This window comes from Phoxinus phoxinus (genome assembly GCF_949152265.1).
Source record: "Phoxinus phoxinus genome assembly, chromosome: 14".
Classification (NCBI taxonomy): domain Eukaryota; kingdom Metazoa; phylum Chordata; class Actinopteri; order Cypriniformes; family Leuciscidae; genus Phoxinus; species Phoxinus phoxinus.
In genome coordinates this window covers 7800972-7817163 of record NC_136889.1, presented here as the reverse complement: position 1 = coordinate 7817163, position 16192 = coordinate 7800972, and the positions used below count along the sequence as shown (strand labels likewise).

Here is a 16192-nt window from a genome sequence, read left to right as displayed (position 1 = left end):
TATGTGTGTGTGTGTGTGTGTGTGTGTGTATATATATATATATATATATATATATATATATATATATATATATATATATATATATATATATATATATATATATATATATATATATATATATATTTTATTGTTATATATATATTTAAAAATATAATTCAATAATCGTTTACACCCAAAAACATTCAATGAAGTCATGTGACATTTTTCATGTATTAAAATGATTTAGTGAAAATATACAGTGTGTTGAAAATGTATTAATAATATTGGTGCATATAAATGAAAATAGTTAACACATTTTTCCAAATGTTTATCTAGGGAGAACTACATGGAAAATGTGAGAAAATGTTTTACTTGAATGAAACTTTTCGGCCATGTCACTGCAAATACATATCATGTATACATATCAAATATCATAAAAATGATTTAAAAAATGGATATAGAATGAATTATATAGGATAATATCTGTCAGTGTATCTACTTTAATACAGTGCTATATAGAGTGAATGTTTGTCTAATGAAATAATTTCACTATTCCAGAACATCAGGTCAATGAACTCATGGGCCAAACCTTGTGAAAAAGCCGGATAATGTCTTAAATTTGGTAATTGGATTGATTCTAACTGTTCTAATTTAATCTAATCTAGCGTTGGTTTACTTTTTATACAATCTGATTAAAATAGAAGTGAGAGAGGGAAATTAATCTAGCCTTTATAGTAAAAACCCCCAAAAGAAAACGAGCGATCATAAACAAAAGGAGCATATTAAAGCGATGTGCCTTCAGCCCTCGTGGAAGTTATTACACTACACTGTGCTCAGATGGGCTGTAAAGCCACATAAAAGATGATGGAGATGCGACGGGTTTCGTTTTTCTCTTTGTCTGTGCTGTTTACTAATCTTGTAGAGCCTTGACTGGATCAGGCATGTCTGAAAATAGTTATTATCCTGGTCATTCAGTCTGAAAAGCCTCCTCTGGACGCTGACACGGAAGCAATCTTCCCTCTCATTTGTGCCCGCGGCAGCTAGTTAACATTTATAGGGCCAGTATCGCGAAGGATATGATTGTTACATCCATTACGGTGGCTAAACCGTGTGCTGTGCCCATAATGTCATTTATTGTATGTTGTTCTGTCAGTAAGTATAAACATCAGGGATTAAATTTATGGTTGTCTATATAGTTTTTCCTCGTTCCTCTGGAAAGTACTGCTGCTTGAAATGCTTGTAATGTTTAATGAAATCAGCCAACGCTCTTATGTCTGTAGACTTTATTTAGCAAATTTGGCAGACTGTTTAATTTAAAGTGACTTACAAAATTGAAAGTGTGCATTTTATCACGTTTCCTGGAAGCAAACCCATGACACTGACGTTGTACTTTGAGATCTGCTAGCACAGAAATGTAGTTCCCCCCTTGTGTTTGTTTCAGATCTACCAGCATTCATGTCAATGAACAATTTACAAAATATGACTAAATCTGCTCAAAATATAATCATTTATATATTCAGTCTCATTACATCTCAGTTGCAGCTATCATAAATGAGTTGTGTTAATATTTTATCAAATATATATATATATTTTTTTCATCTGTCCATTTATCTATCCATGTTTTCTCCAAAATTGTATTGTGTGTGTGTGTGTATATATATATATATATATATATATATATATATATATATATATATATATATATATAAAATATTTATAGTGTTGTTAATGCAGGTAAAATTTAGTCTTTTATTTATTTATTTGTTTATTTCCCCATCAGTACTTTTATATTTTAAATTATTCAGTGTTAATAAATTAATATTTAATTGTATTTATTCTTATTTTATTTTTAATTTATTGATCATCTGTCAATTTATCTATCCATGTATTCTCCAAAATTGTATTTTTATTATTAATGTTACCCTTTATATTAGTATTATATATGGAATTGGTCATTAAAATATCAGTTGATCTCTATTTTAAAATGATGTCCTTTCCAGATTACCAGTCATGTGTGGCGTCATCTGAAGAGCCCCAGTGAGATGTGAACTGATTCACTTTGAACTGCCGTTTGCATCAGCGGGAACAATGGCGCTGACATCCTCGAAATATGAATCTTGACATTTGGCACACTATTGTTTGTACATGTTGCTTCCCAGATGACCTCTAAGCTTATTAAACATTGACTGAGTCAGAAACTAAATTCATATGCATAAATGCCCACGAGTGAGCCCAGAGGAGAAAAATGCATCTAATTTGTTTCTCAGCAATGAGATTACATGGAGAATAAATCGAGCCTTCGGCTTAGATCTTGGTCTCCCTCTGGACACTCTCCACAAATCCAGCCTTCCTTCCCCTCAACAAACAGCTTTTGCTTTTCCTTTTACCCCTGCTTATGTGATTTCAAGTTTAACGGTTTTACGCTTCTATAGCCCTTATGTAGCCCCGCCCCTTTTCAGCTCTGCGCTCGTTGTCTTTTCTTCCGGTCTGTATTTTCACAGTGATCTTGCGTATATGAATGAAGATTCAAGATGAGATTTATATACACAGTGTGGCACTGACATGGTAAATATAACACAGAAACAGAGTCTTTCAGTCCCAGCCACTGACCTCTGTTTTAATGGTATGTTTATCCTGCAACAGCTTTGGTCCTAGTGTCTGTCCACTACACAGTCAGTCACTTGAGAACAGAGTTATTGTTTTATTCAAGACTTGAAAGTCTACCCAAATATTAAAATCAGTTGCAGTTGCAGATGCGATACAAGACAACCAGTATTATAGGATTTCTGTGTGTGTGTGTGGTTGCTCATGTTGCTTTGCAGTGGTTTTGGGAGAATGACCGAGTGTTTCTCCTCTCTCTCTCTCTGTAAATAAACTGTAGGATTTGTCACTGTGAGGGGGATGATGAGAGTCCACTGATAACCCCCTGTCACTGCACTGGGAGTTTGCGGTTTGTCCATCAGGGCTGCCTGCAGCAGTGGATCAAGAGCTCAGACACACGCTGCTGCGAGCTCTGCAAGTATGACTTCATCATGGAGACCAAGCTCAAGCCACTCCGCAAGGTAATGTCACAGACATATACATATACAGATGCAAAAATATATGGATTGAGCACCTGCTCATACTGCACATGCACAACATTATAGACTCTACCAAGTGACTTACAGACTCTACCAAGTGACAAACATGCTATGAAAAGCCTTTATATGGGGTTACAATAAGGTCCCTTTAGTTAATCTTAAACCTCCGGGGAATTACCTGTTAAAAAAAAGAAGCTGAACAGAGAAGAGTCAGCTGGCAAAAAGAGAATGCGACAGAGCTTGTGATAAAACGAGAATTAACATTGGCTTGGCTTTTTGAATGGAAAACTGGGGGATTTGAAATGTTGCAAAGGCAATGCGGAGATGGTGTTTTTATTACTCAACAATGGTTCATCTAAACTGGTTATATCTCTTAATCCTAGTAGTGAATGTTTTATGAGCAGTAAAATAATCTCTCTATGCAGAATATCAGTTTAAAAAAATCGCAGCTTTTGACCATATCAGTGTTTCCAGTTAGTCAAACCAACAGCATAAAATATTGCACTTACATGCTCAATGACACCATAGATTTCCATGTATAACAGGTGCGGGTAACAAAATGTATGCAGTTTTGTTTTTAACTGCTAGAGAGTTACCTTTAATGTTTGTTAACATTAGTTAATTAAAAATAGAACTGTTATTTTTTTTAGTTTGGATGGATGGATGGATGGATGGATGGATTGATGGATGGATGGACTATATTTTAGATAGACTAAACTCTCTATTGAAGAATTCAGTTGAATTCCTATGGAGAAAATTATTGGGACAAAAATAATGTGGAAACTGCAGTCACTGTCACGAATTATGCTGTTGCTGCTTGTCAACCGTAAATATCCTGAAGTTAGGCTAATATAGGTGCTTGATGGAAGAAGTGTTCATTCTGGGTATTAAAAGTGTTATCTTTGATTACGTTGTTGCATAAAAACAGTAACATTACTCAAGGCCATGTATAATGAAGTAATGAGCCACAAGAGGCATTGAGTGACTACTTTTTACCACAGGTGTTACAAACCCTATTAGGTCTAGGGGAACTGGATTGCAACATTTGACACAATTAAAACACTGTACATGTACTGGGAGGCAATCAAGCGACAAGAATTGAACTAAGGTATTTTAAGGGTACTCTGCTTTGCGTTATTTTATATGCAGAAACAATAGCTGATCAGTGTAGATGAGAAACAACCTGTCCTTTGAGATGATTGAAAACAAGTTAGTCCGTGAAGCCTGCAGGAGGTTTTTATAATGAATTGTTATAATGAATTGTTTTTGAGTGGCGTGAACTTGATGAAAGTCCAGCCACTTCAGTGTTCAGTCTTTCTCCACTGCTTCCTCTTTTAATTAAATTTCTGATGCTGTGTGTCTCAAATGGGGCTTAAAATAGGACATCTGTAGGACAGCCTTTGTGTCACCATAGAGATTGTGCTTCAGCAGACATACGAGAGAGATTCCCAGGTGTCTTCAAGATACTCCAGATGAACTGAGACAAACACAGCTGACCATTAACCAGCACACTCTGCTGGTTGGATTCATTTCACTGTTTGTTTTTTATCACTGACTGTCAATTGACACTTGAGCCATTGTTCTGTTGAATAGATTATGAATGTGATTATGTTGGCAGGTGTTATTGTTGACAAATGAACATAGCATGTCAACGTCAGCATCCTTCCAGAAGAAATCTCAACTAGAATTAAATGTGAATGATCACAACTATAGACACCGAGGGAGAAACTTCCCCCAAGTATTCAGATTATTCATTTACTGATGTGGGGCTTTTACTATGGTTGATTGTCCAACTTAATCCTCAGTACTTGGTTAAATTGTTGCCCGTGTCCCATTTAGTTGTTCCTGGGTCTGTGCATCAGGTGCAGTGTTGTCTTTTTTTCCTTTTTTTTCAGAACCTATTATTGTGTCCCCATGTGATACATTTTTCAAAACTGAAATAGCTTCGTTTTGACATAGACAAGATAAGAAATGTTGAACATTCCAGTCGTTCTGTTTGAAAAACTCCAAGGTATGTCAACATTGTAAACATGCTGTCTGCTCTTTTAATAGTCTCCTGTTTTGTAACATCATTTTATGAAATATTTTATGGCTGCGTAAACAAAAACTGACATGCTTATATAACCATACAAAAACTGACAAGCTTATATAATCATTTGCCATTGACTATAACATGGCCAAAAGTGTGTGCACAGCAAAGCACCACATCCACATGTGCTTGAAAGAGTTTCATTTCAAAACCATAGATGTTACAAGGGAGTTTGTCCTTCCTTTGCTGCTATAATAGTTTCCAGGTTTCTGGAAAGTTTTTCCACTTGATGTTGAAATAGGTTGGCGGGTGTTTACTCTCATTCAGTTGCAAGAGCATTAGAGAGGGTCACAGTCGACTCTGTTCAGATCTGGGTTTGTGTTTTTTTTCACACCAGTAAATCGTGTCATTGACAGTCACTGAGCTATTTGGTACTTCCCATTCTGCTGAAAATATTTGTCTAATGATTGAATGGTGATATGCTTGAGTTGATACACCTGTTAGCAGTACGTGTTGCTAAAATAGCCACATTAACACAATAATTAGGGATAGACACTTTTTTCGCTCATGTTTTTCCAAGACTTTTTTTCCTTCCTTTCTCCTGACATAGATCGATTTCTTTCATAGATTTTTTTTTTTTTTTTTTTGCCATTACAATAGAAGTAAGTGAAACAAACCAAAACTGTTTGTTACCAACATTCTTCAAAATATCTGCACAGGAGAAAGAAAGTTGGGTTTTAAACAACATGAGGATGAGTAAATGCTGACAGAATTAGTTTTTTGGGTGAACTGTCCCTTTAAAAAGGCTTTTAACCGTGTGATATGTGTATAGGGCTTTAACTAATAGTTCCATTTTTACATTTCATCAGAATTATTGTACTTTCATATAAGCACAAATCAAGAGAACATAGTGACTGTCAATTGTGTCAATCGACTGTCAAACTGTCAAACAACACTCGCATGATTTATTTTACCTTATGTAGTTTCCTGATGTGTTATATTTATCATATACATGACATACTCTTTACATTATATAAACTGGTACAAGCAGTAGCTTCTCTCAAAAGCTGAACCGGTAAAATTCCTAATTAGGACTTCAGCAATTCCAAAGTATGTTATTAACATTCTTCTATTAAAAACAACAACAAAATTAATTTATACTGTGGCACAGATGTATTTTTTTCAGCAACCACAATCACAAACAATACATTCAAGATTTAGGTTATTATTACTACAGTTATTACAGTTCATCGCTGAAGTTTGCTCGCAGATTTAGTCGCAGCAAACAGCGCAAGCGGCCGTGTGGAAGAAATCAGACTGGCTGTATTACAATTGAGCAAAATATTACAATGATCACTAAAATTTCCAGGGTTTTCAGGTTATCCGCACAGCAGAGAGAATCCGTGCACATGGTTGCCAGGTTGGAAAGATAAAGTAAAGCACTGGACAGAAAATGTATCCACTTAAGAGTAAAGCTCGGTTTGATTGATATAAACACTTGACATCTGGCAACCAGGCTTGTTACAAATACAAGATATCACAAATGTCAAATCAAATTGAAACAGGATAAATAACCAGCGGGCAAATATCGCAGACAATTATGCTTAATTGAGAGAAGCAGAAATCGTGCACTATTAAAATATGATTTATCATGCAGTGATAATGATGCATTTATCATCCATATTATATTTGGCTTTTTAATTGGATTAAATGTGTACTACAGTTTAAATAAACACAAATGAATTGATTATTATTTGTTAATATAATGCTATTCTGGTAAATGTGGAAATTTGAAATGGATTCTGGCTCATAGCTTGACATAGAGACCTTCACTGTGTGGCTAAAATGGAGTCCAGAGATCACTCTCACTGACACGCATGACATATTTACTGAGCAGAAAGGCCAGGTCACCCATTTTGTTTGTACTGCACTCTGAAGATTATAGAGCATTTTATTGATTATAGTCATCAAAGTCCTCCTTTTACAACAACAATTAAAGATTAAATGTGTTTTTAATATCTCTGTCTGCAGTGGGAGAAGCTTCAGATGACCGCCAGCGAGAGGAGGAAGATCATGTGCTCGGTCACTTTTCACGTCATCGCCATCACATGTGTCGTCTGGTCGCTCTACGTCCTCATTGACCGCACGGCAGAGGAGATAAAACTAGGTTAGCCACGCCCACCCTTCACCAGCCAATCAAACACTACTGTACCTCCCACTTCCTCATCCAGCCCCGTCTGCCTGCTTCCCCCCTCCGCACCATACAGCTGTCCTTACGCTCCCCCCGGATTGTTCTGTTGCTTATGGAACAATCACATTCCTCTGACTGACAGCTACTTGTTGTGCTCAGTGATGCATATCTTGATGTATTCATTACTTATATGCAGGTTTATCCGTTCTTTGAGATACGGTAACTTAATATGGGTTTTAATAATGTGTGAGCTGGTGCGCTCAGTCTCATTCTCAGATGGCACATTTACAGCTAGAGCACAATTCTTTTACTGATCGTCTAATACATAGTTTTCTGTTTTGAGAAACATATTGACACTGTTTTCAACTATAAATGGAAAACTTTGTATGCGTTTTGGCCGTTCATTTACACGACAACAGCGTTTTGGGGGCCTGAAAATGCAAACGTTTTTGAAAATGATACCGTTATTGTCTCGGTGTAAACTACAAAAATGTGAATTTGTGAAAGCGGTGGCGGCATTCGCATGCGTATTACATTCAGTCTATAGGCGTGTAGTATTTCTTTACAAAGTGAAATCGCCAACTACTGGCCTGGCAGCATAATCTTTCCCTTTTAATCGTTTTCACGTATCCGTGCGAATGGGGATCGTTTTGACAACGTTGTCGCCTGTATGCGAAAAATGCAAAGGAAAAACTTTTCTGTTTTTAGTACATTGATGTCATGAGCGTGGCCTCAGACACAACTGGAAAACTCTAATCTGATTGGCTGATTTTACGAAACTTCCAATCTATACTTCTTCCCCACTATGTAGTATTCTAAGAGCAATACATTAAATACATCTAAGTATGCTATTGGTGAACAATACACGGATAATGTTTACTTTACTATCCAATTTGACCACAGAAAAGTAAAAAATAAAGGTAAAAAATTAAAAGCACAACTTTTTTCAAGATTAAGTGCTAAACGTACCAAGAAAGTTGTTCTTTGTAGTTTGTGTACCGGTACTTATTTAACAAAACTGGTTATACATCGTAGGCTAAAGAACATACAGTAAGGGTCAAAGGACAAAGCCAATATGGTAGATGTAGTTTGTTCAGGTAGAATTTTACACTCAACACGTACATAATAAAAAAACTCACATCATCAGTAGTTCTAATACAGTGTATATTATTTTAGTAGCGGGTAAAAAATTACAATCTGCTTTGTTTTCTACATTCATCTTTTATTTTGATAGTCTCAGATTTAACTGCTGCTAAAGGACCAGACACCAAACCGTAACAAAGGTTTGGTAGACGCCAAAGACGTATCGGTGATTAAAGCCTTAGCTGACTGTGGTGTCGTCTGCGTTTGGGCCAAAAAGTGAACGCATTGCACAGACTACAGCCAATGAGCAACTAGCATGTACGGTATGCGGCTGCGTGAGAGGAAAAGACTCTTCATACCAGCAGTAGTTCGTATTCTGCATTCTAAAGGAGAAACTGGAAGAGCTAGGACTGCGGATATTTAAAATCGAAACAAAACCTGAACAGCCAGTCAACATGCTCAATCAGCCGAAATGCTGCTGATGGGGTCGTTGTTTAATTATAAAGATAACTATAATGAGATATTAGCTTTCACACCAACGGGTACTAATGTTCTGTATTTTATAAGTGTGTGCGGCGGCCATTATGCTGTTTGCCTCTTGAAATGCTTGAGATCTTTAAAGTTTGGCTGTCAATGTTTTTATCATTCTCCAGCTGGAAAAAAAAACGTTCTGAAATTGATTACAGATTTTTTTTCTCTATGTTGTTATCGTTGTGGCATAGACTTACCTATTCTCATAGATTTAGATGGATTATTAAAACTTACATTACATTAATAATTGTCATTCTTGATGCGAACTGGCGTTAAGCTACATGGGAGACTAGTACACTAATAATAGGGTAGATTTACTCCCAGGTCATCTCTAAAACTCCACTGAATCGATACCATTAGGGAGCTGTGGAGCGCAGGGACCGGATGTCTTCGGAGAATATGTTTTATTTCCATATTGCATTTGAGCTGGGATGCAAGTGTGTGCTTGACTAAAACACGCCAATCCTTTTACCGCACTCTGGGTGAGTTTTAGCACTGACCCCGACCCGTCCGCTGATGGGTGTCTGACAGCAGGCACTTTACTGATTTGCTCCTAACATTAAGAGCCCATTCACACGCGCCTCATTGTACAAGAACTGTAGCTTCGAGGGAGATCTCTGATCACTGTTACCATGGTTACATCATTGACTTTTCTTCATCATGCATGGTAAGGCTTGAGCAGAGTCAAGACGCAGTGCATGCACACACCTGAATGTTTCCACGTGTCATTCCTCATCTCTTTTGCCATTCGTAACCAGCAGTTATCTTAAGATATGATTCCCACCCGCCTGCACCCCCGCCCCTCCACCCCCTATCAGTGGCTTCACCTTTTGCCAATAGTGAAATAGTAACACACTCTTTTTAACCATGCAGCGGGGAGAATACCAGGTAAACGCTTTTACATTTACCATTCTTTCCTCTAACTGTAATTATTTCTTTGAAGGTTCCTCTCTCCCTGTACATCCGCCGTCTCTAGCATGAACGCTAGCCGCAGCCTGAATGAAGGCAATAATGCTTCACAGCGAGAACGCAGTGTGCACGGCTGCCCCATACTGTCAGTTGCGAATATGCTGGACAAAGGCAATTTCAGGCTTGATGGCCACTTATCACAGCCTGACCTCTTTTTTTTCTTAAATCTATTTTCTGGATATTCAGGCACAAAGAAGTTTAAAGAGAAAGCAATTGCACATTAGGTAATGCGTGGAACAGAGGCGAGCGCTCCATTTGAATGGACTGTGGCGGGTTTTTATCGAATTCGAAACTGACGTAAATCTGTATCGATCTGCTCTCTGATATTGCTCAGGCAAATGTGTAGTTGTCAGTGTAATGAATGAGATGGACCAATCAAAATGGTCCTTTGTATATAATTAGGTACATTGATTTTAAAAAGGCCACTTCTATGAATAGAAAAGCCAGCAGGTTGGCAAAAATGCTAAAGACTGTCCCGTAAGTGCGACACTAACCTCGTTTTTTCCCCCCTTTGCCTTTGATAATCATGTCAGGTGGACTAAAGCTGCACCCCGGCCTGACTTACGGAGCCTCGGAAAGCAGTACAGTATTCCTTGTCCAAGGCCTTGTGCTTGAACAGACCGTAGCATTTAGAGATGTACTGTAGCACAATTCCCTCACACTTGATCTTTCCTGACATTTCCAAACGCTTAATTCCAGAGAGGAAAGCAACTGTAAACAACTCAAAGGTTGGCGGAATTTATTTCCACTAAAGGTGGACTGAGAAACACCTGAAATGTCTTTGCTCCTGGTCTCACTTTCTCAGACATTTCTAATGGTTTTGGTAAAATGGTCAAGGGTGAACGTGCTGTATTCTGAGTCATAGCCCTGTGTCCAGTTCTGGCTCTTTAGAAGCTTAGGGGGGGTATCAGGACTCCAGCCGCCTGTCTTTTGCATCCCTGCTCCTGTGTTTGCCCCAGTGTTGTGCTTGACGCATATTTTAGATCTTGTGTTGTAATCCAGAATCACTTCATATGCACATAGAGTTTGTACAATATTGCTGTAGGGTAATGTACAGTATTACTGCAATCTTGCGTTAGGATTGCTGCATATGGGTCGATGACATGAGGATCTTTTTTTTTTTGTCCAGGACAGGTATTTTAATTTATTCAGAAATACATTAAAAATGCAATTTATACACACAACCACCTGATACACCTCTTCTATGGTGGGGATTTTTTAAAATGTTAACAATTTCAGGGGGAAATATTAAGATGGAACGTCCTGAAATAATGAAGTAAAAGCCTCATTAAAAGAATTAAAGTCTTGAAAACAAACCTTAAAGTAAAAGAAAAGTAGTTTGACAAAATAACTTTATTCATAGGAAAGAAAAAAAATTCTTATTTAAACTTAAAAAAACCTTTGACAACCAAATCAAAGTCATATGATGTGACAACCATATTATGTGGTGTAATTACAATGCAGAAAAAAAAAAACATAAAACAAAAAATTATATTGTAGACTAGAGGAATGTGTCAAGGTCAGCAAGTTCCTTAAAGGATTAGTTCACTTTTAAAATGAAAATTCTGTCATCATATACTCACCCTTAAGTTGTTTCAAACCTGTATGAATTTCTTTCCTCTGCTGAACACAAAGGAAGATATTTAGAAGAATGTCGGTAACCAGACAGTTTTTGGTTCCCAATGACTGCCATAGTATATTTTTTTCCTACTATGGCAGTCATTGGGAACCAAAAACTGTCTGGTTACTGACATTCTTCTAAATATCTTCCTTTGTGTTCAGCAGAGGAAAGAAATTCATACAGGTTTGAAACAACTTAAGGGTGAGTATATGATGACAGAATTTTCACTTTAAAAGTGAACTAATCCTTTAAAATATCCAATAATATGATATTTTATGACAAACCAATGTTTTAAGAAATATGGTGTGGCTCTTAATGACAAAAAAAAAATGAATATTTATGATTAATTCATAATATTTGTAAAAATATTTTTTTATATTTATTGAAAACATTTAAAAAAAATAAGGTTTAAGATGTAAACATTCAAATGTATTCGATGGATGGATGGGATAGATAGATAGATAGATAGATAGATAGATAGATAGATAGATAGATAGATAGATAGATAGATAGATAGATAGATAGATAGATAGATAGATAGATAGATAGATAGATAGATAGATTTATCACCCCTTTATCATGGACCCTCTTATTTGTCATTGACCCTTATGTTTGATCCTTGTAATGTAAACCGATATTTATGTCACAATGGAAAATAAGCATTGTAATGTGTGTGACATAATTACAGCGATTTACTTTGATTATTTCTCCCTTTCGTTTATCGTACAGGACTATTGGAATGGCCTTTTTGGACCAAGCTGGTGGTGGTGGCCATAGGCTTCACTGGCGGACTGGTGTTCATGTACGTGCAATGCAAGGTCTACATCCAGTTGTGGAAGAGACTCAAGGCCTACAACAGAGTAATATATGTGCAGAACCGCCCAGAGACCTGTAAAAAGAATGTTTTTGAGAAGCCCTCTCTTCTGGAGCCCAACTTGGAGAATAAAGAGGCGCTCGGGCCGGCGCAGTCGGACACAAACTCTTCCCAGTACACAGAGACAGAGGACTACAGTATGGAGATCCTGCACGTGTGATCGCTCTTGGCCCACATATACCCTCCCCCCCCCCCCAACCCCCCTAGAGGACCGGCTGGGGCGCCGCATGCTCCGGGACACACGTGGATGCCACACAGCACTGGGCAAGAGGACTGAGACTGGACTTGTTCTGTCGTTTAGATGTTATTTTCTCTTCGTTCGTTTGTCCGTTCTGTTCCTGTAAGTTGTCGGCTAACCATAATGAATCAGTGTGCGCTAGATCTCGGATCATTCCAACCACTGCCATCGTACTGCTGTCGTACAAGAGTTGAAACCCGCCGCTCGAGCTGTGTATGTGTGGACGTGTCTCCGCTGGTTCTGATGGGAGTCGATGCATAGAAGCACTTTTTATTTCCCTGTCCCGTTTTAATAATATATTCGGTTACTTTCTACCTGGATAAGACATTAAAACAAACTTGAAGTTTTGTGGGCGACATCTCACATTTTATAGGTGCATTTGTATCTCCACAGACCCCCTCGGATGGAACAAAAAAAAAGGAATCTGAAGGAGCAATGAGGGAACATTTATGTACTGTTGTGTATCTTCTTTAGACATTCTGAATTTAGTCATTGTGAAATTTACACGACGTAGGCTTTATTTTATATCAGCTGATAACTAAATAATCTGGATCATCTAATTACGATATTTATCCGATCAAGGGCTAGATTTACTAAAGTGCGATGCTACGGTTCTTAGCATGTGCAAAAATGATACCATACGGTGACTGTTCACTGGCTATGCTGCTGTTTTTTGCATTTGCTGAAGACTTGAGTGCATCAGTGAAAGACTTTAGTAAATCAGGCCTTAAAGTGTATGTCGCAAATGTAAAGAATTCGAGGGAAATGAACTCCATTGTAGCATCATGAATCATGAAAGAGATTTACCTTCATTGGGAGTTTGACTGGCGGGAAACCTGGAAGTTAAATAAATCCAAGTTTTCCCCATTTATTTCATTTCTCTTTTCTTTCACGAAATGGATTATCAAAGATCTGCCCGCTTCTGGCATTCCTGCATCTCTTCAGTTGATTTTTAACTATAACTTGAATAACAGAAATGGTGTTTTAGCAATGACGACATGAACTACTTAGCAGGACTATTAAAACGTTCTGCTTGGTTTGGTTTTAAAAACAATCATAGCAAATTGTCCATAGGTGTAATTTCAGGTTATATTTATTCTGAATATTGTATAGCTTTTCAATGGCTTTAAATGTTGGAAAATAGCCATGTTAGTTTTGGCCTTCATTCTAACATAATGCTTTTTTTAGCGACCTGAACACACAACTTTGATTGACAGTGATCATGTACATGGACTGTGCTTCTTATAAACTCTATTGGGAATTAACAATTTCATGATCTGATATGTTCACAAGGTATAGGATTCTTCTGCCATCTAGAGCTACTGCACAGACAATGCACATTACAATTTTTTTTAACCTCTTCTGACTGGCTTTGTGCCGTTTGACCAATAAAATATGCTCAATGTTCACAGTGCTAATTGCATAGCTTTTGTATTCCTTATCAAGTCTATCTTCTTAAGTTGGGTCTGTCTGTGTGCGACCAAGCATAACGTCACAATGTATGCACTACAACAATGAATTAATGCAACCCTGTCCGCTTTCATTTTGTTGGAGATATGTGAAAATACATGGAATAAAACTACTGTCGTTGGGCTCGGCATTTAAATGGTTTGCCAGGCCTCGTATAAATCCTTACCATCTCGAATGATATCCCCATAGCTGCAGAGATATTTGACATTTCTCAAGATTCAGTGAAAACTTTTGTTTCTTTAATAGCGTATTTGTAAAACAATGGGAGCTGGCTCCTTTTACTAGCTAGTGGTGGAAACACCTTAATAGATACACATTTTCCAGAACCTCTTTTTAGCACCGCACTGCATCATATTTTGATGGACGTGTTTTAAAGCGCAGTCATTTTTGGTTTTGTTTCATGGTTCATCATAGAAGTGTTCAGTGCATCAAACTGCAGTGCATTACTACTGAATTGGCTTGAACATGAGAAACATGACTGTTTATTGCATCTCCTTGTAATTTTTCTCTAGTAGTAAATAGTTTCTCTAAGCATTTTTGAGGATAAAAAACAAAACAAAAAAACAACCAAATAAAGGAAATGTAGAATTTTTCACCAGCCTTGTGTTGTATAAGATGTTTGTTTTTTTTGTTTTGTTTTTTAAATGACTGTGATAACAGTGATTAAAGGTCTGAAAACTGCCTGGATATGTTGACAATTATTTCCCATAGGAAAATTCAATGAGATTCTCAGTTGGTCGTTTATGTGTGTCGTCAAGGCCTTTTATAAACACTGTGTCAAATAGATAACATCAGTGGATATTATCAATTTCACTTTGTGGCTTTCTCAGTGGATAAATACTGGTTTTGTGAAACTGAAAAGGCTGTAATTTACATGTATAGTTTTGTATTTTATGTATGTTTCTCTTTTTTCTCCTCAGTATTACCACCTTTATCCGGATGATTTTAGTCCCGTCGCTGAGATATGAGTGACTACATTTGTGCTGTGTTTTTAAGGGAGACTGAGTGGAGCAATAAAATAAATCTTAAATTAGCCAGTGTCCAACTACACAGTTTATTTGTCACTGACTCGTGAGTTTTGTTTTCTCTGCTGTGAGATCTCAAGTTCTTACCTAATTTTATAATTACATTAACATATGCTAATGTAAGTTAATTGTCATAACGGGGTCAAAGTCCTTTTTTTTTAAACCAGCAATTAAGAAATTGAATATGAAACATTAAATTATCATTCACTGTGCATGAGTCATATACAGAAAGAAACAGAACCTTATTGAGTGGAAATAAGCCCAGGGGTCATAAGGTCATAAGGTTCAATCAGCTTACATATATAATCCTATTAGCTCCATGGCTTTGTCTTTAGCTCCCCCTTTGGCAGGACACCGAAAACCGTAAGTTTAAGTCACATGCACAATGACTAAGACATTTTCAAATAAAGTTTGGTGTGAAATATCTGTATAAACATAATATTACAGTGCCTTACCGTAAAACTTTTCAAATGGTCCTTCAACATTTTCAAAAGCACATGAAGAAAATAAAATTCAATTCATAAAATGGCCACTGGAAACTGACCTTACATCCAACCTCTTGTAGCATTGATCTAAAAGCATCTGAACTCTAATATCATTATTATACACTCAAAATTAAATATTTATTCTTATATCTGAATTGCATATAAAATTTGCACCTATTTGTATTACACATTTTTAACAAACTAATAAACCATTTGTGTGATGCATATTTGTCAGTCATACATTCTGCACTAAAAAAGAAAGAAAAATCATGGCATGCTTTATTATTAATATATATATTTTTTATTTTATTTAAATAATCATATTTTCAGTATGAATTGTTAGCTGTGGAACAAGCCATATTAAATTAGATCAAATGTATGAGATTGAACGAAATAGGATTTCTTGATCATATATATATATATATATATATATAAATCTGGTTACTGTGTATTTGAAACACATTCAGTTTATTATTACAGAAATCTTACCTGCTCCTTACATGTTAAAGGGGTGGTGCCCTTTTCACAAGATGTAAAATAAGTCTTTTATGTCCTGAGTGTGTATGTGAAGTTTTAGCTCAAAATACCCCACAAATATTTTTTATACAGCATCTTAA

At 36.6% G+C, this 16192-nt stretch overlaps 1 protein-coding gene across 18 annotated transcripts in view; it reads left to right on the top strand.

Moving 5' to 3' along the window:
- The window catches only part of marchf8 (membrane-associated ring finger (C3HC4) 8), a 100262-nt gene extending 85516 nt beyond the window's left edge, over nt 1-14746 (top strand). For 9 of the 18 annotated variants that reach the window (XM_079636339.1, XM_079636337.1, XM_079636345.1 and 6 more), the window contains 3 exons: nt 2861-3041; nt 7120-7255; nt 12213-14746. In XM_079636339.1, coding sequence (XP_079492465.1) covers nt 2861-3041; nt 7120-7255; nt 12213-12517 — 622 coding nt within the window. In that variant the 3' untranslated portion in view covers nt 12518-14746. Of the gene's footprint in view, nt 1-2860; nt 3042-7119; nt 7256-9766; nt 9782-10395; nt 10444-12212 lie in introns of all 18 variants that reach the window. The other 9 variants (XM_079636348.1, XM_079636332.1, XM_079636349.1 and 6 more) reach the window with 3 other exon arrangements.
- The last annotated feature ends 1446 nt before the right edge of the window (nt 14747-16192 follow it).